Below are 27,887 nucleotides of genomic sequence, written 5' to 3' on the forward strand. Positions count from 1 at the left end.
CCCAGACTTACCTCGACTTCGCACACATTGGGACTGCCTGCAGTCCCAGCGGTGGCCACTACTCTTGACTGGCACTGTTGGGACTGGGATCAGGCAGGGATAAGGGTTCTTGATGTGTCAGCAAAATGAGCTTGAATTCAGGCTGGGAACAAAATGGGAAATCAGCTGCTGGGAAGAAATGAATAGGGGTAACTGGGTCCAGTTGTTATTGCCAAAGAGTTACTGGGTAACTTTGTGGGTCTCATTGAGGATGCGGCCTGGAAAACATGCTATGTCAGATACTAAATGAGATTGGGGTTTCGAAGCATACATGTGGATGCAGCATGATGCCTAACTCTACAAACACAGGTCTAATCTAAATTGTATTAACCATATTATAAAGTAACTTTTCATAACTGAAAGACAACTCAGTACACCACAGCCAGCAAAATATTTTTGATAACAAAGTAGTTTTGAAGTCTAGTCACTGGTGTAGCACAAATAACACAGCTTCCATTTGCTCAGGATTGGCCTGGACACAAACACTGACTGAAATACAAGCCTCCCCATCTTTAAAAAAAAATGCCATTGAGCCTTTAACATTCAAGCTCAAAGCCAGATATCAACTCAGATTGAGTGACCCATCAGCCATTGCTCAAACCTGGGACTAGGGCTTGAAGTCATGACCTTCTGATTGGGGTGGAATTGCAACCATTGAGTTGATGTTATTTGCCATATTAAATGCTGTTAAATCCTCCTTTTTAAACATGTTAATCACATTTATGTCCAATCGTAGAAGTGCTAAGATTCAGGATACCTGCAGAAGACATTTCAATGAGTTCTAACAAACTGTGCTTTCAGATTTGAAATTGCTGCTTTTGCAGTTTCCTTATCTTGCCACAAGTTCAGGGACCAAACGGGTCACATGGAAAAATTCTGCTTTCACATCAAATTTTCTCAAATATCACATCATAAACAAATGAAGAGTGGGTTTGACAAAAGCTAATAATCTGCTCATGCCAACGGGATTTGTGCCTCAGAGATGTACAGTCATTCAGATTTGGAATTTCTTCCACCTCTCAGCTGTGCCTCCCCAACCTGCATTTAACTAAACTAACTTTAAAGAAGAAGCAATCCAACTTCTCATTTAAACGTTCTATTTTACATAGGCATTCATATTGATTCTTAGCTATCCGTGAATCTACAGCTTTGTGCATTAATAAAGCATGATAAAAAGAGTGGAACAATAGGTAGGTGAGCTTAGGTAGTGAAGTAGTAAACTGAATAAGATTGGCAACTTTTTGCAAGTAAAGTTCATCATTTCTAACCTGACTGAGTATCAACATTTTCTTCAATAAATTCAGACTTATCAGCAACACTGCTTTGATAACATAACTTGTCTGACAAATAACTCCAATGCAGCCAAAAATAGGTATTTTAAAAAAGTTTTTCAGAAAGCCAATGCATCAATACAAAACTTTATTGAGCATTATAGTCTTAACACACACAAGGATTATTTGATAAATATAAAGAAATACCAGCATTATCTTCTTCGGACTGATTAAGCTGAGTCATTCATTTGCATGAACTGGCTCTCTGAACTGGATGAATGGGAGACTGCATGCTGCTTTGGCATCAAACCTGCTGGAAATGCTAAAGATTTGGCTAAAAGGTACAGCAAAAATACTGTATTTGACTAATTCGTATTCCCAGCCATTTATTTTCTTGAATTTGAAGTGATCTTTTCAAAGTTAGCAATGAATGTTTGACAAACAAGAATGAGTTGAGCTACATAGCCATCTCCTACATAGTTAAAAATCACACAACAACAGGTTATAGTCCAACAGGTTTATTTGGAAGCACTAGCTTTCAGAGCGCCGCTCCTTCATCAGGTGATTGTGGAGCAGTGCTCTGAAAGCTAGTGCTTTCAAATAAACGTGTTGGACTATAACCTGGTGTTGTGTGATTTTTAACTTTGTACACCCCAGTCCAACACCGGCGTCTCCAAGCCATGATCTCCTACATGGGTGACAATGTTACCATTTTAAAACACCACTGTTGTCAGAAATGTTGCAACCCGCGATCAGTTCATTGACTAGAAACCACTTTTCTCATTACAACTGCAAGTGAGATCTTGGCCTGACACAGCTCTTGGAAGTCAGGACACTGATCCTCAACTTGCCGATGGATTTACTGATGGGCAGAAGGGTTGTAGTGAAATCAAGAAAAGGTGTCAATGCACTTTGGATTTCAGCTTTCTGACAAGCACAAAAAGGAATCTTCACCAATGATTGCAGAACACATTGTCTTTCTGAAACAACAATGGTTATCACGGACTGACTGGAGAAAATCAAATCCTTTGCCAAATTCTCATTACAAACTCTTTATTTTCATGCAGCATGTATTGTCATCCAAACTTTACAGTAATTAGAAGCAGGAGAAAGTGAGGACTGCAGATGCTGGAGATCAGAGCTGAAAATGTGTTGCTGGAAAGGCGCTGCAGGCCAGGCAGCATCCAAGGAGCAGGAGAATCGACGTTTCGGGCATGAGCCCTTCTTCAGGAATGTGGAAGCTGTGCCAAGCAGACTAAGATAAAAGGTAGGGAGGAGGGACTTGGGGGAGGGGTGTTGGAAATGCGATAGGTGGAAGGAGGTAAAGGTGAGGGTGATAGGCCAGAGTGGGGGCAGAGAGGTCAGGAAGAAGGTTAGGAAGGTGGTGCTGAGTTCGAGGGTTGGAACTGAGACAAGGTGGGGGGAGGGGAAATGAGGAAACTGGAGAAATCTGAGTTCATCCCTTGTGGTTGGAGGGTTCCTAGGCGGAAGATTAGGTGCTTTTCCTCCAGCTGTCGTGTTGCTATGGTCTGGCGATGGAGGAGTCCAAGGACCTGCATGTCCTTGGTGGAGTGGGAGGGGGAGTTGAAGTGTTGAGCCACGGGGTGGTTGGGTTGGTTGGTTCGGGTGTCCCAGAGGTGTTCTCTCCATCGCCAGATTTCTCCAGTTTTCTCATTTCACCTCCCCCCACCTTGTCTCAGTCCCAATCCTCAAGTCCCTCCTCCCTACCTTTTATCTTAGCCTGCTTGGCACACCTTCCTCATTCCTGAAGAAGGGCTCATGCCCGAAACGTCGATTCTCCTGCTCCTTGGATGCTGCCTGACCTGCTGCGCCTTTCCAGCAACACATTTTCAGTAATTAGAAGCACTTCATTTATTGGAATACCAAATTTTAACACAAACGTTTGAACTTATGTTTATTGAAACAAGAGACCTTTATCTCTCCTGGCTGCAGTTTACTACAGCGGGTAATTTGATACCTTACCTTTAACTCTGGATGGTGAAGACGGTGAAGAATTGGTTAATGACCTCCTGGATGTTCCATGGAGGTCAGCACTGCTCTTCTGCATTGTGTGGTCACTCTGCGCTCTCTGATGGTTCACTGACGGTTCAGACTTCCGCCTCTTTCTGTAGTCGCTTGCAGGACTTGTGGCACTAACAGATTGAATCAGATTAATGACATTACTGCCCAACTTATTTTAATGCCTTTATGTGCAGGAAAACAGAACGTCCCCAGTTTACTGTGAGTGAAATGTTTGGACATGTTGGCATTATATTGTTTAATTAGGCAGATAACACCAGTTCAAAGAAATGTAACCTGAGCATTGATTTGTTTTATCACTATTCCTTCATGGAATGTAAGCATCATTGGCAAAACCAGCATTTATAGAGTCACACGGGCATACAGCATGGAAACAGACCCTTCTATCCAACTAGTTCACACTGACCATAATTGCAAACCAACTAGTCCCACCTGCCTGCACTTGGCCCTTCAAACATTTGTCATTCTTGTACGTATGTAAACGTCTCTTAAACATTGTAACTGTACCTGCATCCACCACTTCCTCTGGAACCACTTTCTATATAAAAAAATTGTCCCCATGTCTTTTTAAAATATTCCTCCTCTCACTTTAAAAATATGCCTGCTAGTCTTTAAATTCCCCATCCCAAGGAAAAGACACCTGCCATTCACCTTATCTCATTATAAATCTCTATAAGATCATGTCTCAACCTTCTACTCTCCAGTGAAAAAAATCCCAGCCTCTCCAGATAACTCAAACCCTCCGTTCCCCGCAGCATCCTGGTGAAGCTCTTCGGAAACCTTTCCAGATTAATAATATCCTTCCTAGGACATGGTGATTAGAACTAGGCATGACATGACCCTTGAGCTGATTGGCTTGCAGGGTCATCTCAGAGGGCAGTTCAGAGTCAACCATATTGCTGTGGGTCTGGGAGTTACATGTAGACTAGAGCAGGAAGGAATTCCTTCCCTCAAGGATAATAGAGAATCAGATGGGTTTTTAGAATAATTAGTGATAGTTTCACAGCAAGCATTATTGATGGTTGCTTTTATAAAATAAATTTGAGATCTATGAATGGAATTTAAATTATACCAAGCAGCCATTGCAGGCTTGGAATATGTTGCCAGACTCACCGAGTTATTATCAGACCAGTGACATTAATCACCATGCTGATTTAAAAAAAAAGTTTTAAAAAAAGCAGAAAAAGGTAACTTGAAGCCTAATCTAGGTACAAAACTGAAAATGTGGTGCTGGAAAAGCGCAGCAGGTCAGGCAGCATCCAAGGAGCAGGAGAATTGACGTTTCGGGCATTAGCCCTTCTTCAGGCCTAATCTATATACATCATTTTTCTGCTGAATGAAACGTCAGAGCGCGCACAGAGTGACGCAATCTAACCTGCCACAGGGAGATATTTAATCCTTTAATTACTGTCCATCTGGTACCTGCACCTTGTATCTTTGACATATTGAGAGCCTCATTTCTTAAGCTGTAGCATGTTGTTTGACCGCTAGTTTAGAATGGAATCCAAATATAAGACATCTGCTGATGACTGCTGTCTCAGGAAGATGCACCATCATTTCGAACTACAAGAGGATTTTCTATCAAGTTACATCTCAATCTCACTCATTACATGAAATGGTTCAGAAAAGATTTACAAGGATGTTGCCAGGGTTAGAGGATTTGAGCTATAGAGAGAAGCTGAACAGGCTGGGGCTATTTTCCCTGGAGTGTCAGAGCTGAGGGGTGACCTTATAGAGGTTTACAAAATTATGAGGGGCACAGATAGGGTAAATAGGCAAAGTCTTTTCCCTGGGGTGGGGGAGTCCAGAACTAGAGGGCATAAGTTTAGGATGAGGGGGGAAAGATATAAAAGAGACCTACGGAGCAACTTTTTTCACACAGAGAGTGGCACGTGTATGGAATAAGCTGCCAGAGGAAGTGGTGGAAGTGGTACAATTGCAACATTCAAGAGGCATTTGGATGGGTATATGAATAGGAAGGGTTTGGAGGGATATGGCCGGGTGCTGGCAGGTGGGACTAGATTGGGTTGGGATATCTGGTTGGCATGGACGGGTTGGACCAAAGGGTCTGTTTCCATGCTGTACATCTCTATGACTCTAAGTAATTCATGAGCTAAAAACCTACCTCTAATTTGTTACCAATGACAATACTATTGCCAGAATCTGCCATGGCCAGTTGAAACTGTCATGCCAAGTCAGCCCAGGGAGGGGTAGGGTGAGACTGGGGGTAGGTGGCATATAGTCTCAGGTCTTTTCGGGGGTTAGTCCATGATGTTGTTGAGGCTCCAAGCACCTCAAGTCTAAGGTCTGTCCTCATCGTATGGGGTTTCTGAGGGAACGGTCACTCTGCCAAATGGCAATTTGAGACTATAGGTCTCCTGTGCATGTGTGCCTTGAGATATTGGTGACTGACTGAAGTCCAGAGGAGTAAGCAGTGAATAGAGTCACCAGGTACCCTCCCGGACTTTCAAGTCAGGAACCATCACTGTCCGGTTTCTCTCCATTGGGAGGGAGAATGGGAAACTGCATGTCAATGAGGTGAGGTGACATAATAATGAGGATGTTAATGCATGCAAATACATGCAAATAGGTATCTTGCTGCTCACTTGCAAGTATGTCATCTGGCCATCCAACACTTGGTCGGAAAATAGGACCTTTTGCTCTTGACATTAGGAAACTCCTCACTACCAATGTCATATGATTCTCCCAACCTCCTCACTGATGCCCATATTGTTCCATGCTTGGGAAGATTCCACCCTCTGCCAGTCTGTTACTAGCAGTGATGAGGATATTTTAGCAGAGAGACCAGCCCTAGGAGTCTTAAAGTAAGGAAAATTTACCTAATGAGAGTCTTAGAATTGGTCAAGCTGCAGGTTAGTTCAGACCTGTGAGCACAGTGCACTAAGAAACATCCAGAAGATTGTAAACAAAAAATTCTCTCCACGCTCAATTACTTTGCTACAGAGGACGGAGAGAGAAAGAGGCTTAGGTGCTTTCTCCATCACAAGCTGGGAATTTCTGCTGCACACTACAATGGTAGAAATTTCCTAGTAGCTGCTTTCACTCATCGTTTCCTTTCAACTCGGCAAAAGTGAGGACTGCAGATGCTGGAGATTAGAGTCGAGAATGGTGCTGGAAAAGCACAGCAGGTCAGGCAGCATCCAAGGAGCAGGAGCATTGACATAAAGTGTTCTCTTGGCAACTCCCTTTTTTGAAAGGAAAAGTCAAGGTATTTACAACCTTCAGTCATGAGCGAAGTGTTCAAAGCAGTCAAAAGATCACAACTGATCAATATCTGTGAACTAAATTGGTACAAAACTGTGCCTCTGTTCATAATATTTTTGCCTTGCGCGCGCGTGTGTGTGTGTGTATGTGCGCGTGTGTCAGTTTTTAAAAGGGATAGAGTTTGACTTACATGTTTACAATTCAGGTTTCTTCTTTGGTCTTTGTTAAAACAATTTAACTGCAATAAATAATTACAGTTCATGTTTATGAAAACTATAGTAATCATATTCCTTTAACTGGAGTTAGACAGCTAGGTAAAATTGGACAACTCAGTGGTTTTAATCAAGTTTTCACATCTGTGATAACTCTGGGAATAGTATCACTTGATTTCTAGTGCACGACTGCAGTCAGTTGTGATGTAACACATGAAAAAACTGAGGGCCACCCGATCAGCTATTGAATTGAAGACCAACCATCTCTCTGTGGATTAACATGATGCGGAGGTGCCGATATTGGACTGGGGTCAGAAGTCACAGGACACCAGGTTATAGTCCAAAAGTTTATTTGAAATTACAAGCTTTGGGAGCGTGGCCCCTTCATCAGGTGAAGGACCTAATAACAAGAACATCACCATTACAGGAAAAGTCAAAAGAACTAAGAGAAACAAATGAGCTTACGTTAATGGTTTGGACTTTGATCCAAAAGTTTATTTCTCCATAGTTATGTTTTTATATTCATAATATCAGTATTGAACTGTGGGTTCTTTTCCATCTTATTTGTGAGTGAGTGTGTGTGTACTTGGGGTTTTAAAGTTGTAAAATAGCAAATTAGTAATCCTTTATCTTCACCATTTGCTAAAAGATGATTTATTTAACAATAACTGACAATTTATTTTTAATGGTGAGACCTGGAGTGAATTACTTTTGCTCTGAATAGCAGTAGATTAGACAAATTGATCATCTGCAATTGGTGCTGTAATTGGGTAGTTACACATTTGTGATGATTTATAGAATAGTGGGGCTTGATTATTGGTGCACTAATCCCAATTGAGTCAATTGTGACAAAGGGCTAACCTTTTGTCTCCCAACAACTACCCTTATATAGACCAAGGATCTTAGTAATTGTGACACAGTGGTAGTGTCCCTACCTTTGGCTCAGGAGGTCAGCACTTTTGAATGCTTCGGTTGAGGCAGTACCATGGATAACAAGCGCAGACCTCCAAAAACTGGCTGTTAAGATCATAAATCGGTTAAGGGAGTGGAATTCTCTTTTCTCATGAATATTGCTGATTGGCGATAGGATGCTGTCAAAGCTACGTGGGGTACAACTGAAAGCAACTATGAGAAGGCAGCAATGGTGGAGAAACCTAATGCTCTGGTTGGGTGGACAGCCACATTGAGCTCAAAAGAAATGGAAAGGTGGGATCTGGTGAACACTGAATCAGTGATACCCTGGGAGCACCGATGAGGAATGTCTGAGATATGTCACAGAGGTCTCCAGTTGCTTTCTAATTTCATGCTGGCCCTCTGAGTATGAGGTAGCAGAAAACAAAAGATGTTGCTATTTACTCTTGCCAAGGACAGAAGGCCATTGAGCTTCAAAACAGAAAGTGCTAGAGAACCTCAGCAGGTCCGACGGAACACATGGAGACAGAAAGAACAATAACATTTCGAGGCCAGTGCGAACTCATTGTGTTCAAATGGATTCTGCATAAGAGTCATAGCGGACTCAGTGTCTGTCTCCACAAATGCTGCCAGACCCACTGAGTGTCTCCAGCACCTATGTTTTTACTTTAGATTTCCGGCATCTACACTATTTAGCTTTTGTTATAAATCATCAAACCTCTTGAGGCATTGCTGCCTGTCCCTATGGGCACAGCACTGACCCAGGCTGAGGTCTTTGCTCAGACTGGATGGGTCTGATGGGATACCCTTTTTTGTCTGGTCAGCCAGAGACAGGATGGGCCTTCTCTCCATTACCCTGTCCAGCAGCATCTGGAGTGCAGCTTCAGAGAACCTGGAAGTTTGTTTGTCCTTCTTGGGTCCCATGGCTGGATTTGTAGGCATGATTTGCAGTAAGTGGCCTTTAAGTATGGCACAAGAGCCTCTGAGCCTGGGAGGTCTAGGCCGTGGCGCGAACTCCTGCTTGCTTGCTGTACCATTTGCCGAGTTGCTCCATGCAACATCTCACTGACATTGTCAATGAGCTGAGAAGTGCTGATAGGTCAAGATAAGACCCTGGGCATTAGCGGATGTGACTGCATCCAACACCCTCACTGCCACTGTTTTACTTCAAAGGGGAAAGTGCCGCTCAGGGTGGACAAAGGGCCAGAAGAGTGAGAACAGGAGGGGATATGCAGGATTTCCTTTTTGGATGCATTTTTACTGTGGTTTTTTTGTCCAACGCTGATTCAATATCAGAGGTTGTAGGATGAGGTCCTTCAGTGAATATTTATTGCCCAGTTTAAGGCCTCAATGGCATTATGCAAGTCTACCTCCCCCTGACCTGATTTGGCTGAGATGGGAAAATGGCAGGGTCTTCATGCTGCCCCCTCTCATCCAATTAGCGCCAACCCTATCTTCAAACTTCCTGTCGGGAGGGTAGCATGAAATTCAGACGGCTGGCAATTTATGGCCTTCTTGCGGCACAGATGTAAGATCCCTATCTCTGGACTGGGAGGCTGGAGTTCAGGTCCCATCTGCCCCACAGGTGTATAATAACATCTCTGAACAGGTTAAATAGGTTAATTTTTTTTTAATTTTAAAAACACAATTGGAAAGACCCTGAAGGATAGATGAAATGTGACCCCTAGTGGCTCAATTATTGAACAATCAAATGCTTTTGCATCTTGTTTTTTTTACAGTTCACTTAAAGCATCTCAATACATTTCATTGGGGTGTCCTCAGACAGATATGTGACATAAAGCCACTTGGGAGATATTGTCAGGCTTGAGACAAAATGTTTACTCAGTGGAGGTGGGTTGTAAGCAGTGTCTTGAAGGGAGAATTCAGTGTTGATCAGAAAGATACCATAGATGATACATCACAGTTCTGAGGATAGGCTTAAGATGCAGGGACTACTTTCACTGAAGCAGAGAAAACTGATAGGACAGATTTGACAGAAATTATAAAATTATGAAGGCTTTGATCAAGCGACTCAGGAAGAAATATTTCATCTGGTTAGGAAGGCAGTTCTCAGTTCAAAATGAGGACTGTAAAAATGTAGGGAGAAGATTCTTTTTCCCATTTTTATATAAGTCTACATTGCTTTGCCAAAGATTGAGGTAGAGAACTGCACAGCTTTGAAGGACAAAGGAGATAAACATTTGAGGCAGATGAAAATGTAACACTATTGACTGTCAGCAAGGAAAGGCTGTGGGGTTTAGCATTACTTTGCCCTAGCAATAAGGAGATGCCTTAGTGACTGGATGGTCTTCTTCCCTGCTTTTATATCCCTTTAGTTCCATGGGCAGCTGCAAAGTGAGGCTAGGAAGATTGTAAAATCCTGACTGGAATTGTGAAGGAGTTTATGAATATTGGGGAAGATACAATTGAAATGGAAAACAAAACATTGTATCTACTTTCAACAAAAACAGCAAGACAAATATTACTTGTAATCAATGTCTAGTAGCAGTAGTGCTATTTGTTTTCCAGAATTAAACCTGCTGTATCGCAAATCTTCAGAGTGAAGACAGTTAATTTTCTGGCCATAAAAGCCAGGAGCAATCTACGTAATGAGGATATTTCAGTCTCAGAGACTAGCAATGAATAATGGCGTTAGGGACATTGATCTGACAACCTACAAGGACACAGAATACTGACAAGTTCCTGCAGTAATCACATTAAATCAGCAGCCATTTCAAAGCTATCACATATAAAATGCCCTTTTAAAACTTCTGATCAATTTCTAAGGTGTTTAAACATAGATATCCATTCAGAAATAGTGATAAGTTGTAAAAAAAAACCATTTTTGCGGTTTCCCTGACAAAAGTGATTATTATAATCAGCACTTGTTTTAAATAAAAGAATAAGCAAAAGTAAATGAACACTGCAAGAGGTGAATTAAAAGGGACAGAGTTCTTGGGAGCCATGATGATTATCCTTGGTAATTATTAAACTGCTTGCATTCACTGGTAAACCAATTAAAAGATCAATCACAATTATCTGTTCGACTTTAGTCTAATATTGTCTGTAAATAAGGTTAAGAGTTAATTGCCCAAATGTGTGCTACATTCTGTAATAACAACAAAAGATGCTGAAAAAATTCACCAAGTCTGACAGCATCTCTGGAGAGAGAAACAGAGTTAACATAACCCTTCTTCAGAGGAGGTTATTAACTAATAAATATAACTTGTTATGAGATGGGGGGAAAAAAACTTTGGTGGTCAAAAATAAATCTCAGCCTAGTTCAGAATTGGTCTAGAAACATTCACTTTTGTTATCACTAAGGAGGCTGCCATACCAACTGAATTTGTTCAGCTATTTTGTTTTTATTTCACATTTCCAGCATCTGCAGTATTTTACCTTTACCATGCTGTGTAATATTGATCTAGGGAGCTGGAAACTCTATGATATATGATACAAAGGACAAGGATTTAGTTTAATCACATATGATTAAAGATCTTGCTTTCTTTTTACTTATAAATAGCTTGCGGGTTTCTATGGTGGCTGTAAATAATAAAATGGTAGATTTGATCAATTTGAGAAAGCACATGGTTTCGGTGACTTTGAGCAAACTTTGTCAGCAAGCAGCTTTAGTTTTCATTTGTGAGGATGATGATTAGCCAAAGAGTCTTTGGATACAAGGTCAGCTCAATCATAAAAGATAGATAAGAACAACCAACAGTTCTGTTTAGCAAAGTAAAAAAGAACAGTTTTCATGTAATGATGAGTCATCAAGACTTGAATGATAGATCATTGTGAGAGAGTAGAATCCTATAAAAGTTATAACTTTTTTTTCAAAGTTCATCAAAGAGAAAAATTAAAGAATCATTGATTGTTACAACTGCAGTCAAGAGTGTGTTTCCAGAAAAGCACAGCAGGTCAGGCAGCATCCGAGGAGTAGGAGAATTGATGTTTCAGGCAAAAGCCTTTCATCAGGAACCTGTTACAACTGTATCTAGAATCTCTAGGACTTTAACTCAGGCATCAAGTATGCCGAAATTTGGTAAAGCTTACTAAAGGTTATTTGCAATTATGGAACGGTGTCACATTTAAGTGCCCTGCCTCACAAAGTTAAAGTAAATCTTTGTTATCATATCCATTAATATTGAAACTCTCTGGTAGAGAACCCAGCAACAATCAAGGTTTTACTCCTTGAAGGAAGCTGCCTGCCTTTGTTTCCAACAAAGAAAGTAACAATAGCCCAAACCCACTTTAGCTAACAAATAAAATTGTTTATTTATTTTTAAAATTTTGATCATGTTTAAGAATTCAACAAATAATATTGTATTCTATTCAAAAACAACAAACAGGCCTATCTAATTTTGCAAGCTCAGGTTGAACAATCTCCTTATTTTCAAACAGCAAACTATACTTTGCACCGATCAAATAAACCAACTCTCCAACAAAATGAATTAAAGTTTTCTTTAAAGGTTTTCTCCTGTGTGGTCTAATTCAATGAATAGACAAAGTTGACTGCTGTCATGAAATATTGCAAAATTTGCAAAATTTCATGAAAGTAGCTACAAAAATTGAAATCAGGGACAGATGTCCAATTCATACTCAATATCTATTCAAAACCAAAATCAAACTAAAGGATCTATATGGCATTATCAATTAAGACTTACCTAGAAGGTCTCTCCAACGGTCTGTCTATCGAAGGATTATAAAAAGAGGTCTGCAAAAGAAGTAGTTGAAAAGTGAGGATTAGGATTACTACTGAAGGAGCAGGAGTCTCTATCTGCAGCCCCATGTTTCGTGTTTTTTTGCATATTTCTTTCATGTTTGTCATCCCCAGTGCAATGTAGAAATAGCTGGATCTACAGAAGGGTCCATTATATACATTACCCAAAGCATAAACAACAAACAGCGATGCGAAAGCTGGTTGTCACATCATAATGCTTACATATTTCCTCAAACTGTTTGGAAGGACTGTCTCATACTCGTCCCGCTATCAAATAACTGCTAAACTATTTACATATTAACATAACCACAAAACAAATCCATTTTCCTGATTGGCAAGAACATCCAGATTCCATTATCAATTACTAATTTAAACTCTACAAATCTTAATGGACAAAATATCTCGTCTGAGAAACACAATGGGTGGGATTTTGCATTCTTTCTTCTGAATGTGGGGGTGAGGGTACTTGGTGGAGGCAAACCTATTACCCCCACCAATTCACCAGATCATCCACTCATTAAAAGCGGGTGGGTGACTAAGGGCAAAACTCTCGCCCTATCACGGTCCTTGAAATCCACAACCTGCCTTGCCAAAAGTTGCCAGCCAATCAAAAACTGGCTGCACCTGGGTCTCTAAGGTTTACCTCAGGGGATCCAGCAGTGTGAAACTAAGTCTCGTTATTCTTCTTTCTGTTGAGGAGTGGGCATCACGGTGAGAGGGCAGTCAGGGATGTTGGGACAGGAGGGTGGCTTTCAGATTCCATCCCCTGGCCCTCCATCTGTCAGTCTGACTGGGGCAATCAGAGGAGCCTCTAACCTTGGCCGGCAGGTTGCCATGGTTTTCCCGTCTGGAAATGCCACTTCTCTTACCCGGTGGGGTTGCAGGGGATCAAAGAGGTGGCAAGTTGAGGTCCTTTCAGTGATCACTAATTGACCAATCCGGTCTTAATTACTGACAGGTTTAGAAATGTGCCCTTGGACATTATTGCCCAGAACTTAAAGGCATGGGTGGTGAGAATCATGTGATATTCTTTAAAAGGTTAACTTGCCCAATTCTTTGTCCTTTTTGCCACTTTTTTTGCCTCTTGCAGGGAGGGGAAAAGTCATGCCCTATAAAGATACTCAAACCATGTGAGATAATGTTTGAAATTATGGAACAGTTTAACAATAGGACAAGGAGTCATTTTCACAGCACTCTTGATGAGAGAACTGATTTGAGGAATTGCAGCAAAGTTCTACAAGTGAGGACTTTGATTTACGATGGAAGTATAGAATTGTGAGCAAACTGACAGACTAATACAGGAATGTTAAGGACGAAGGCAAAAAAAAGTGAAATGAAGCTAAAGAGAGGAAACTGGATAATCCTACAAGAGATAATACACAACCATCAGTCTTACAATCAGTTTTATTAATATATTTCGGATGACAGGAAGTTGCAGGAAAGGTAAAACATTGATTAAAAAAAGAAAATAACTATATTTAAAATACAAGTATCAATGAACTGCACTTGAGCACACATCACATAACTTGGAAACATGGAGGAGAGTACCTAATTAGAAGGACAAAATGCAACATGACTGGGGCAGTGCGAACCAAGACATAGTTTCTTTATTCATTATTGTTTCATATGTGGCCAGGCTAGTGTGATCAGTAAGTGTGTTAGAAATATACTCAGTGGTAAATTTCAAAAGAGAACTGGATAAACATTTGAAGTGAAGCATTTTTTCAGGGCTCTGGAAAAGGAGCAGGCTCGAGGGACTATTTGGATAATACAGGCGCAAGAGTACAGAACAGGCACTTTAATCCTTTGAGTCTGTACTGATAAAAAAAACACTACTACCAACACCAGTCCCCCTTTTCTGCACATTGACTTGAATGTTATGAGACTTCAAGTGTTCATCCAAGTACATTTAAAAGTTGTGAGGTTTCCCACCTCAACGTTTGTTAAACCTTAACTTCTTTTGCATGATATTACGCCTTTAAGAACACTTCAAAATGCATAATTTTCTCTTGCCTCCAATCTTTTCTTTTGAGCTGCGGTCAATGAAAAGTACTTTGTATCTTGTACTAGACTGTAGGAGTGAGAGAGAAGGCCAGATATTTATCACTGTTCTGAACAGCTACTAATCATTCCATTTATTTGCTGTTGTATCAATAAAGATACTTTTACATCAGAATTAACACTTGTTCAGTTAATTTTCATGCAAATTGCACTGCAAGCTGGTGGGCTCGTTCTTTAAGCTAAAGTCAAATATATAGTCACTCATTAACTTAGCACTGGTCTTTCAAGTGGATGGGATTATTCCTGCATAATTACAAGGTCTTAGAAAGTATATTTTAGATTTATCTTAATTATTCCATTGTACAGGTATGAATATTCCTTTGACAGTAAGATGCTCTGCAGGACTTGATTCCATTTATGTTGTTCTGTAGCTGATTTATCCTGTGCTGTGAGCCGTTATAAATATTGTCTCATTATGAGACAGTTCCAAATTAATAATGACCAATTCAGAGCTGTAGAAATTATCTGTCAAGTTGGAAAACAAATAATTGTATTTTTCTACCAACAATGACATAAATTTAATACAATGTGGCAGCTTCCAATGAACTACATTAGTGATGAAGTATTTGAGTGCCTATCTCTTGGTGCAAGATACAGAAAGAGATTTTGGGTGAGTTAAATTTGTCCTGCTTTAGTGTACTAGACATACCTGGGCAATTTTCCATGTTGTCGGGTCGATGTCAATATTGTAGCTGCACTGGAACAGCCTGAAGTGTGGGTCGTAACCTTCATAACCCTCCTAGTGGTCCATGTCCTCTCACCTGTTACAAATTGTGAACCAATGCTTCCTCCGTCCGTGCTCTGACTGCTTTATCATCCATTTGCCAGCAACGATTGGCAAGGGTCCTCCTGCCACTGGTGTTGCTTCACACCCATGAGCTAGGAAGGTCATTTGACTGGCAGACAGGAAGGAATGGGGCTATTGAGTTCTGCATTAAAGTCAACAGGATCTTTGCAATTTGAGTCTCATTTGGTTTTCTGGTTGTTTTCCGCCTTCCCCATAGCCTTGCCACCTCCCTTTTAACAGAAAGGTCCTTGTATCGGTCCCTCATCCTCCAAGGAATTCATCTCCAAATCAGTTTTAGAATGCAAACTCAACTTTGCGGTTGTTGTTCATTTGCATATATTAAACAACATAACTACATAAACCACCAGTTACATACAAGGCAAAAGAGAATACATATTCATAATACAAAAGCATGGATTCTCAAGCCGCATTTTATAACTGAAACAATGGCTATTTCAATCAAAATTGGATACTAATTGCCAATAATCCCACATTCACAGATAAATTTGAAATCGGAAAGTTGCTGTCCAAGATGTCTGCTCTGCCTAAAGCTATCTGAGTTTGGCATCTCACTGAAAGACTCCCCAGTAAAGATGCATTGAATGGCTTGAAATAATTCCCAAACACATACACACTATGAGAAAAACTGATTTGTAAGTGTATCTTAAATAATGACAAACAGCTTCGATGGCGGTGAAAACCAACTTCTATGCATATAGATTTTCATTCTTTCAGGGTCTAATTATTATTGAGTAAAGGTTTTTATCATTTACCTTTTCTTCATGTGCTTTAATTCTCTCTCTCTCTCTCTATGCAGTCTTTCTTTCTCTCTATTTATTTTATTTTCTGTACATGATTGAATTAGTAATCTAACTTATACTTCATATTCTGATACTGTACTGCTCATTTATACTTCACACTGATTTGCTGAGGTGGATCTTACACCCTACCTACAGGTCCCTTGTGATCTGCAGATTTTCTTTTGGATAGTTTGCTGAACTTTCTGGTCAAAAGTCCTCAGAAGGACTATGGAAGTGTAAGTCAATCTCTTTGAGGCAATTAACCAAGTAGAACACCTCCTCTCCTTTCCCCATAGCCCTGCAAATGTTTCCTTTGCAAACATATCTCCAATTCCAGGGGATGTATTAGATCACATTGATCAGCAATAGCCTAACGTAAAGCAACTGCTCTTTCCTTATTGATAGCAATTTCATCATTTTGTATTCCACCTAATTGCTTCAGATCAATTTTAATTTCAGTGGCATAGCATACTCAGTCAAAGGGTTAAACACAGCACTTTTACAGACTGTGATATGGACAGAACAGAACACCTCCTTTTATTTCATTCCAGGACAGTAATCCAATCACTAAGCCTGTCTAATATCTTGCTGTTCCCGACAGGATCCAAAGCCTTGGTTTAATCCACCTTCCCAATATTAAAAACATCAATTACTGCAAAATACATCATGACAACTAAATATATACTGGTAAAAAATAAACCTGTGCCTCCTTTTCCCGTTGCTTTGAGACATCTGTCATGACTGTTTAATTATAACATTTTATTTATATATATATAAATAAGGAAGGCTAATCTGACCTTTTAAAAATAGACACAGCAGTTAAAAATGGCTGCCAGAAGCCACATGACTGCGCCAGTTAATTCACTTCAGTCAGAAAGGACAGACTGATAAGCGATTGCAACACCAATCTCAAAAGGGAGCAGTTTAGAATTCTACTGAAAGAATCTGGGCAAAATCTACAAGTGTAATGACTGCAGGATTAGCAAGGACAGCAAACATCTCCATTACAGGCTGCTCCAGCTACTGAGTCCACCTATAAATGCAAATTCCGTCTACTCAACAACAGAATCTATCACAACTTTTAAATTCTGACTTGAAGCTTTGAACCCTTGAGCTTCGAACAAAATCTAAAAACAAATAATTGCACTAATAATGGACTGATCTGATTTATACCTTTAAAAGTACCTTTCATCTGTATCTTCTTTTAATCTCTTTATCTGTATTTATCTAATAACTGTATCCCAATTTTGCTTAGTTGCGTAACAAACTAACCCTTGATCTTGTATAAAACTAAAGTTTTGCCAGAGTTTATTTCAAAATTGGAAGAATTAGAAAATGAAAATTGGGCAAAATGACTAAAATGTGTTCATAGATCACTGACCATGCTGCAAACACGTCTGGTGAATATAACATAACAAAATCATTTCTGAACTTCACTATCTCTATGCTTTTAACTTAAAAGCAGAACTTTCACAGGTTTCCCTTTGAGATATTTCTCCATGTTGAAGAATTTCTCACATTTTATTCTTGATGCCTGGGTCTCAATGTGCTCATCTGTGGCTGTAGTGACTCCATCCATTTTGGCTTCAAGGCAGAGTCACTGAAATGATAGGAGCAGGTCTTGGACATGCAGTGCACCTTCCATGAGTGAGCAGGAAGGTACAAATTGGGCTAAAGATTAAGGTGACCTTTCTTAAAAGTCTTCTTCGCTGTCGAATTAAAGGAGAGGACAGGAAATAAAGCCTCACCAGCTTCTGAGATCTTGGGACATCTGGAAACACTTCAGTCATCAAAGTATAATCACTAATGTAGGAAACTTGACTGCTAATTTGAGCTCCTGGAAGAAAGCAACTCTGAAAAAGATCAGATGAAAGTTGATTGTGGGATAAAGCTTGGATCGTTTAATCTTGCCTACCTGCATGGGTTCCAAAATAAGACACCGAGCAACCTACTGTAAACATCAGCTGTGATCTGACAGAATTTCTCTCTGCCCTTCTCTCCAGATGAAGAATTCCAGACTCTTCACTCACAGTTGCTCTTTGGAATGAATGGTCCTATGCTAGTTTTATCAAACGACCACTTAAGTTGTCAAATGAAAGCACAGCAGAGTTGGGTCAGCAAAGAGCAAGACCATTGTTATTTTAATCAGAACTCACTAGTACAGTGTTTTTCAATTGATGTGGAAGTGAGTAGGTTCATGTATTTTTAACCTCAATGATAATTTATTTTCAGAGTGAGTGTAGTGAAAGGACAAGTACTATCAGCTGGAGAGAAGGGCAGAGAGAAATTACTTCAGAGTGCAGCTGTAGGTAGCGGATTATGTTTTTGCTTGGTGTCTTATTTTAGGACCCGTGAAGATAGGCAAGGTTAACCATTCCAAAATTTATCCCACAACCAACATTTGGCTCTTTACATCTGTCATTTCTGGGTACAAAATTGTTTGCGGGGATGCAAGGAGGGGCAGCATGGTGGCTCAGTGGTTAGCACTGCTGCCTCACAGTGCCAGGGTGTCAGGTTCAATTGCAGTCTCAGGCGACTGTGCGGAGTTTGCACATTCTCCCCGTGTCTATGTAGGTTTCCTCTGGGTGCTCCGGCTTCCTCCCACAGTCCAAAGATGTGTGGGTTAGGTGAATTGGGCATGCTGAATTTCCCATGGTGGTGGGTGCATTGATCGGAGGGAGATGGGTCTGGGTGTGTTACTATTCGGAGGGTCGGTGTGGACTGGTTGGGCCGAAGGGCCTGTTTCCGCACTGTAGGGAATTTAATCTAAAAATGGAAACCTTATTTGTCCCAAGGGCACCCCAGTTGGTTATGGTTTGTAGAAAGATGCTGATGCTAAATTGCACACATTGAGCATGGCTTAGCGGATGTGACCATTATCCATTCAGTTCACATGATCCAGCCAGTGGAGTCACCACCGACTTAAGACATTCTCTACTACAAGTTTGCTACTGGCATGAAAACAACAGGTCAGCCATGTCTTTGATCTTCAAGAAACTCCAAGTTGATAGGGAAGTTCTTGTTAATGATCAGGTGTCTGGAGACAAACAATCAGGACAGACATGGATAAAGCAAATGACAAAAGAGGTGGATATACAGTGAAAAAGAGAGACTGCTGGAAGGGAAAAGCATCAGTTGATTTCGGGCCAATACTTCATCTGGGCTATTTGTAGAAGACATTGCCACTCGAGTCAGCCTCCACAGACACACCAGTCTCATTGACTCTAGAAGTGAAAGACACCCTGGGGCAAGAGCATTATTATCTGGGACAAATGGACAACATCAATTTGCACTCAGCAACATTCTACAAATGACAATGAGATAAATGAACAGATAATCTGTTTTAATCTGTTGACTGAGGGACAAATGCTTGTGAGGACATTGGGAAAACTTCTTCAGCCTTTTTCACATCGTACCCTGGAAACTTTTTTGGCCATGCCAGGACAGTGGATGGATTTTATATTTACCATCTCACTGAAAGCTGGTATGTCTAGCACTGCAGCACTCCTTTAGTACTGCACTGACATGTCATATTAAATAAATGCATAGGTTGTGGCCACAGTGCACAACCTTATGAGCCAAAAGCAAATGTTCCTCTTGACTTGTTTTTTTTTATCTCTCCCAGGCAATAATTTGTACATAAATGCCTTCTGGAATTAGCAGTTGGAAACTTTTATAGCCAAGTGTGCCCAAATACAGGCTGGTAAAGAAAGAAGGTGGAGAAGCAGTGAGTTGAAAAGGAAAAGATACCAAGTGATGGGATTCCTTCCCTACAAACTAAGTGACTACACTGAAAGCTCCAGTATCTGGTTAGCAGTTCCTTCTCTACTATACAACTTACAGAGTCATAGAGTCACAGAGATGTTCAGCACAGAAACAGACCCTTCGGTCCAACTTATCCATGCCAACCAGATATCCCATCCCAATCTAGTCCCTCCATGGAAACTGACCCTTTGATCTAACAAGTCCACACTGACCATATTCCCAAACTAAATTAGTTCCACTTGCCTGTCTTTGGATCATGTCCCTCCAAACCTTTCCTATTGATGTACTTATCCAAATGTCTTTTACAAGTTGTAACTGCATCCACCACTTTCTGAGGCAGTTCATTCCACACATGACCACATTCTGTGTGAAAAAGTTGCTCTTCATGTCTCTTTTAAATCTGTCACCTTAAAAACATGCCACCTTGTTTTGAACTCCCTCATCCTAGGGAAAAGACCTCCATAAAGAGAGAAACAGAACATCACAGAGACTAAACAAAAGCGCAGTAAACTAAAACACACTGAGACATAGAAACAGAACAGGACTGACGCACAAACAGCAGCAGGACACTGACAGACCGAGTAAAACAAACATTCTATTCTCTAATTGTGAAATATGACGAGCGAAATTCCATGCTAAACAGCGAAAATCTTCCATAGAAGAAGTTTGTGATGCCACTTCCATTTGGGTTTATTAGTTCAATGTTCCCCTCTGCCTATTTGTGACAAATTGTTCCAGGCAGCTTTTGTTTAATCTAACATTTAGCAATTTTGTACAATTAGTAAATTCGAACATCACTTGTCTACAAATCAGCATGGCTTACTTCAGTGTACAGTACAGGAAGAAAATTAATTAGATCTCAATTTACCATGAAGAGTCTAATTAACCCAAAACTGAGCACTCTATTAATGTCCCAATGAAAATAAATTAACGTCACTGGGTTCTGGATTCTTAATTTACGCTGGCAATCTGTGCAGAGAGAATGAGCCATGTATTACTATACTGCAGTTTAACAACAATCTGTATACATAAAACCCTTCTGGAATTAGCAATTGAAAACTTTTACACTCAGAAGCGGGGAAGAGGGTGGACAGGCAGTGAATTGAAAAGGGAAAAACAAAATGGGATGGGATCCCTTCTCTACAAACCCTGCAACTACACTGAATGCTGCAGCATGTGGTTAGCAGTGGTTCACAGAATTGGAATACCACATGAGAATCTCCAGTATGTGACAGTCAGGGAATAAATCACTTATCAGGAACAGGAAAAAAAGTCACCAGGACCAAAATCCATTGTCCCAACTTACCATATATTTAAGTTTATAGGCCACCTGCCCTTTTCGGTGTAACACGCAGCTCCCTGAAGATATAAACTGACGGCCCAGTGGGCAGCATGATTTAGTGGAGGAACAGTCCATTCTTCCTGGTTTCTGATCTGACTCTCATAAGAGCAACATGACACAAGGGCCAGTGTGTGGGGAGGAGAAGAAAAGGCAGACTTTCTTCATGGCTTCCTACTGTTTGAATAAACACCAGGATAGGATAGGTTTAAAAAGGCTTTGGTTCCTTAATTCAGACAGTTCTATAACTGCAGGCATGAATAGTTTCCGATATTTTTCTAAAACAATAATTTGCAGTCAGATTGGGAAAGAAGCATCATGAGGAAAGGAACCAACAGAAAGGAAGGGGTGAAGTTGGGGGGGCGGTTCTTTAAGCCACCAGAACCTGACAGCTAACACCAAACACAAATGCCAATAGGCTCTTGGCACCTCCCTTCAGACTCATATCCTCCACTATTTCACATCTTAAATGGCAAACAGAGAAGCAGAATATCACATACAGACCATTCACAAATTTGCTGACAACACGAGAAGACATTTCTTCATCAAGACATTTGCAAAAACTCTCTCCCCAGGAGGCTGCGGATGCAACATCATCAGATATATTAAAGATCGATATCATGGACAAAGGAATTATCTCAGTGTAGACTTGTGTAAAAAAACTCAACGGACTGGAACTGAACATAAAATGTTCAAAAAATGGCTGCCAAAAATCACCTAACTGTACAGTCCCCAGCTCTAAGTGGACTATAGAGGGATATCTCCACACATAGAGCCAAAGAGATCAACAACACGAAAACAGACCCTTCCGTCCAACTCATCCATGCCGACCAGATGTCCCAAATTAATCTAGTCCCATTTGCCAGCATTTAGCACATTTCCCTCTAAACCCTGCCTATTCACATACCCATCCACTTGCCTTTTAAATGTTGTAACTGTACCAGCTCCACCACTTCCTCTGGCAGCTCCACCCTTTACATGAAGTAGTTGACCCTCAGGTCAACTTTTAAATCTTTCACCTCTCACCTTAAACTTATGCCCTCTAGTTTTGGACTCCATTACCCTGGGATAAAAATCTTGGCTATTTATCCTATCCATGCCCCTCTAAACCTTATAAACCTCTGTCGCTCCAGTGAAAACAGCCCCAGCCTATTCAGCCTCTCCTTATAGCTCAAACCCTCCAATCTCAGCAATATTTCTGCACCCTTTCCAAAAGCAGGGAAACAAGAATTGAATGAAGTATTCCAAAGTGGACTAACCAATGTCCTGTACAGCTTCAACATGACCATCCAACCTATACTCAAAGTACTGACCAATAAAGGCAAGCATACCAAACACTTTCTTCACAATCTTGTCTACCTGTGACTCCACCTTCAGGGAACTATGAACCTGCACTCGAAGGTTGCTTTGAACTGCAACACTCCCCAGGATGCTACCATTAAGTGTACAAGTCCTGTCCTGATTTTTCCTACCAAAATGCAACACCCTACATTTCTCTAAATTAAACTCCATCTGCAACTTCTCGGCCCATTGGTCCATCTGTTCAAGATCAAGTTGGACTCTGAGATAGCCTTCTTCATTATCTACTACACTACTAATTTTGATGTCATCTGCAAATTTATTAACCATTCCTCCTGTATTCATATCCGAATCATTTATATAAGTGACAACAAGCTTGTGAAGACCCAGGAGTTTGTAAACAGAATATGGAGGCATGAAAATTCTAGCTTGATGGAGAAACAGAGGGGATCAAGGAAGAATTTTAAAGGGACACAGCATGATTGATACCTTTGGATCAGAGTGGTGCTGGAAAAGCACAGCAGGTCAAGCAGCATCTGAGGAGCAGGAAAATCGACATTTCAGGCAAAAGCCCTTCATCAGGAACTCCTGATTCTTCAAAACTGACTAGCACTATTTTTAGTTTTGAGATATCTCAAGAAACCTGGCAAAGAAACAGCCACTCTGCAAAAAAACTTTGACCAAGGGAGGGCAAGGAAGAAAAAACACATTTTTCTTATCCTTTTCTGGGATGGGGAGTCACTGGTTAGCCCAGCATTTATTGCCCATCCCTAACTGCCCTTGAATATAATGTTTGATCTGCTTCCTTGAACCATGCAGTCCCTGGGCCATAGATACCTATACAGCTGTTAGGAATGTTGTTCTAGGATTTCAACCGACTGATAGTGATATTGTTCCAAGTCAGCTTAGTGTGCAGCTTTTGTGCTGGGTATTGCTCCAACTATCAGAGAGTTAGGCCCCAGCTTCGATTGACTCCAGTTTTGCGAGGGTTTGTCAATGTCATACACTGTTGAATACAGCCTTGATGTAGAGGGCTGTCATTCTCACCTCACATCTGGAATTCAGCTGTTTTGTCCATGTTTGAACCAAGGTCAAGAGGTCAGGGTTATGAGGTCAGGAGCTGAGTGGCCCTGGCGGAACCCGTACTGGGCGTCACTGAGCAGGTTATTGCTGAGAGGTTGCTGCTTGATAGCACTGTTGGTGACATCTTCCATCACTTTACTGATGATTGAGAGTAGACAGATGGGGCAGTAATGGAGGGCCAAAGGGCCTGTTCCTGGGCTGTAAATTTTCTTGATTGGCCAGGTTGGATTTGTCCTGCTTTTAGTGGACAGGACAATTTTTCACATTGTCAGGTAGATGCCAGTGATGTAGCTATGGTTCAGGACATGGTAAGTTTTGGAACAGAGGACTCCAGTACAATTGTCAGAATGTTGACATTCCTGATGAAGGGCTTTTGCCTGAAACACCAATTTTCCTGCTCCTCGGATGCTGCCTGACCTGCTGTGCTTTTCCAGCACCACTCTAATCTAGACTCTGATCTCCAGCATCTGCAGTCATCACTTTTGCCTAGAATCTTGACATGGCTCATAGCCTTTGCAGTTTCTAGTGACTTCAGGCATTTCCTGATAAATTGGCTGAAGACTTGCTTCTGTGATACTGGGAATTTCGGGAGGAGGCTGAAGTGGATCATCCATTTGATTGTTGCAAATGCTTCAGCCTCATCTTTTGCTCTTCCATCATTGAGGATGAGATATATGTAAGAGCCTCCTCCTTCAGTGAGTTGCTTATCTGTACACCACTTGTTTGCGATTCAATGAGGCAAGACTACAGAATATCTGCAGGTGCTCGGGACTGAGAGTTTAAAAGTGCGGTACTGGAAAAGCACAGCAGATCAGGCAGCAACTGAAGAACAGGAGAATTGACGTTTCGGGCATAAGCCATTCGTCAGGACTGGAGAGGGGGAAAGGGGTTGAGAGATAAGTAGGGGGTGGGGATGAGGCTTGGGAGAGAAGGTATGTGGGATGGCAATAGGTGGATGCAGGAGGGAGGTGATTGTAATAGGTCTGTGGGGAAGGACGAGTGGATAGATGGGAAGTAAGATGGAGAGGTCAGGAGGGCACTGCTGAGTCACAGGGCAATTTTACCGGAGTAATTTCTCACATTGTTGGGTAGATGTCAGAATTGGTGCTATACTGGAATAGCTTGGCCAGGGTAGTGGCAAGCTCTGGAGCACAAGTCCTGTTGCTGGAATATTGTCAGGATTCATAGCCTTTGCAATATTAACAACCTGAGGCCTGGAAGCAAAAGCAGTGTAGGCCCCACTATCAGGTCAACCTTCTTGAGTCAGGTAATCCTGTTGAGAGTTGAATTCTCAAGAAGGAAAGGTACAAAAAGGAACTTTTAAAGTGAGCTCCACTGCACAGGTCTGCACCTATTACTGATCTTTCCTCTGCTGCTTTCTGCCTTGTAACGCTCGAGACACTTCCTACTTGCTGAAGCCTACCAGAGGCTTGCTACACTTGCTGTCACTGAAACACCAGCCCACTTAATGAACATGAGGGGCTGCTCACATAGGTCCGCAAATAACAATTGTTGCTTCCCCATCGTTCAGTCAGGTCAATTATCAGACGGGAGTTTGAATGGATTTATTTAAACGTTATCGTATCATGAATATTGGAAGGGCCTTCACATTCCTGAATTTGTCAGTTTGTCCGATAAAAATCCAGGCTGTGCTCTCTCGACTACTGGCCCAGCAACTTAATCATTGACATTGCTGCAGTTCCATGCTTGATTCCTGAACCGAAGCTTGAATCACAGCCTTCAAAATCAAAAGGCCAGTTGCCATGATTACGTGGTTATGGATGGTTAAAAGATCTGCATGGCACTCTTCAGCCCATTATTTAATAAATAGCATGTGCTGAATTATCATGAGAAAGTTTACACTTTAGTTAAAATTGCAGACAGATGATTGTTCTGCACATGCCCTCAGCATTTCCCAAAATGTATCGGCAACCACACACCAGATAGAAGTGACAAATGGGCCTCCACCATTGTGCGATTGTAATAGCTTAATGAAGTGAAGATCGACACATGCTGCTGGTCAGGGCGATAATGATCAGAGTGAAGATGAGAAAGATTTGATAGCATAGTACTGTGTAAAGAATCAGTAGTTACCTTTATATTCTCAGCTGAAACACGGGCAGAATTTTCTGGCAGATAATCCAAAAGCTTTTTGGGAGGCTGATGGCAACACAGGCAGAGGTGGAGAGATGTGCAGAGGACAGTCAAATGGTACACACAGATGGAAAAAGTGACATGGTTAAAAAGCTCAGGAGCCAAATGCAAAACTTGGCATCAAATAAACACAGAAATACACCGACAGAGTGAAAATGATGAAGCAAAGCCGACATGATAACATGTCTTTCTACAGAAGGTCCTGGCCTAAATAAAGTTGCCATTTGGCAAATATATTTGCAAATGTCGGCTATCAACTGGCCAAATGATGCAAATAAGTCAAATTGTGATTAAAGTAATTGGTTGAAAAAGCACATTAATTAATAATAAGCTAACAGACTATTTGGTTATGATCACAAAAATAAAGTGCAAAGTTCTTAAGATAAACAGCAAATTCAATATTGGGTCTTGTAGTGACAGTGTGGATAGTGCTACAATTTACCATTTTAATAAATTCACCCTTGACTATTCCAAACTGTTATTCAATGGATCTAGACAAATCAACTGGAAGCAACAATACAAGCCTAAAAAAAACTGACTCCAAATCTACAACCTGTTGTCTACAAAGTACAGGCTGTTAACATACTTTATTTGGGAAGTACTGCAAATTAGTGATCGGCACTGCCATGACAATCATTCTTTTCACAGTGAATACTCACTGTTCACTGCAATGTATTGCAATTATGACTATCTAGATAACTCATACTGTTCAAACCACATCACACTGGCCTCACTTACCGGGTGTCCAAATTCCAGTTCTGAAAAGAATTTATACCAGGGTTCGTTTTCTAAATCTATTTCATCTGGGGTTATTCGCCCACCCTGAAGCAGAAGTGAAAGTAAAAAAGGGAGAGGAAAGAGGCAAACTAAACAAAATGGGAATGTTAAATCACATCACCTCAAAACTCCACTTACTGAAACAAGACTTTTAAAAAGCAAAATTAAATTACGGTTAAAAATAATAAGGGATAAAGAATGCTATATCGAACTGAAGTATCAAAGGGAGACTTTTCTTTTTAAGTGGTTACTCATCTCACACTGTAAAGGTATCATTCAGCGCTTCTTGTTTATATTGAGCACCTTTGTATTTATTTAAAAAGCAGCCAACACCCTGTTGCATCTAATGTTCTGGGAGTTAATAGGATTTCTCTCAAGCACAAGCAGCAGAGGGCAGCAAATACCCAAGCCATTCCTGACAGCACAGGTGATATGAGAGGTGCTGCTTTCTTTCACAGGCACAAACAGAACAATCAAATGTACAGCAAACAGATCATCAACAAGCAAGTTATAAACAACTGACTGACAGTTTTGCAATTGTTTTGAAACCGACTGTCTGAATTCAACAATTTCCCCATTAAAGTTGTTCAACTTAGAGATGCCTTTAAAGAAAACTTAAGTACTTAATGTAAGAATATTAAGCAAATTAAAGTCCAGATTAATGCTGTCAAAAAGGTTCTGTTTAAGGTCAGTTTTGAAGAGGTATTTTCTTGGTAAATGCACCAGAACAAATATTAGTAAGTTAATGTGTCAATATAAAGACAATATGAGAGTAGCTGTGCTTAGGTTAATTGTTTTCATTGCCAAATCCCAAATGAAAGATATTTGAAGTAACTGCAGTGACTATGCTTTCCTTAAGAATTGGTCAGCAATGAGTTCATTATTTACAGACAGTGAAAGGTAATATGTGATTATAATTCAACCAATCTCATGACCAGCGTGCTGGGTGGTAGCAAACATATCTCACCATTCATTACTATCAATACTTCACTGCATTGTAGGTACTACCATCCATAAAAGGCTTTGAAAAACAGAAGATGAGCACTCCTCTAATTTACTTTCCCACCTCTTTATGGTTACTCCTAAGAATTCCACTGCTGGCTTCCAGGGGAAAGAGAGAGGGGAATTCTTGGGCTGGCATGTGGCACACACAGGATTGTTCTGATAGGAACTTTTATTCTGCTGTTTTAGCTGAACCAGGATGAAACTTATTTTTTTTCCTGCTCCGATTTCTCTATTTGATTTTTAAAAAAATTAGTAGCAGAATGAACTGTAAACATTTCTAAGTGAATTGTTTCACAATTTAAATTGCATTTAAAAACACACAGGTTTGATTCTCTTCCTCCCAATCCAACCAACCAACAGGATGGTTTGATCCACAGGAACATGGCTACAGAGGAACT

At 40.7% G+C, this 27,887-nt stretch overlaps 1 protein-coding gene across 26 annotated transcripts in view; it reads right to left on the minus strand.

Moving 5' to 3' along the window:
• The window catches only part of sorbs2b (sorbin and SH3 domain containing 2b), a 485,383-nt gene that overhangs the window by 63,327 nt on the left and 394,169 nt on the right, over positions 1-27,887 (minus strand). For 22 of the 26 annotated variants that reach the window (XM_072595463.1, XM_072595454.1, XM_072595483.1 and 19 more), the window contains 4 exons: positions 26,446-26,529; positions 25,648-25,713; positions 12,364-12,413; positions 3,294-3,463 (listed from right to left, as the gene is read on the minus strand). In XM_072595463.1, the coding sequence (XP_072451564.1) occupies positions 3,294-3,463; positions 12,364-12,413; positions 25,648-25,713; positions 26,446-26,529 (370 nt within the window). The remainder of the gene's footprint in view (positions 1-3,293; positions 3,464-12,363; positions 12,414-25,647; positions 25,714-26,445; positions 26,530-27,887) is intronic. The other 4 variants (XM_072595580.1, XM_072595561.1, XM_072595632.1 and 1 more) reach the window with 1 other exon arrangement.

This window comes from Chiloscyllium punctatum, chromosome 2, assembly GCF_047496795.1.
Source record: "Chiloscyllium punctatum isolate Juve2018m chromosome 2, sChiPun1.3, whole genome shotgun sequence".
Taxonomy (NCBI): Eukaryota; Metazoa; Chordata; class Chondrichthyes; order Orectolobiformes; family Hemiscylliidae; genus Chiloscyllium; species Chiloscyllium punctatum.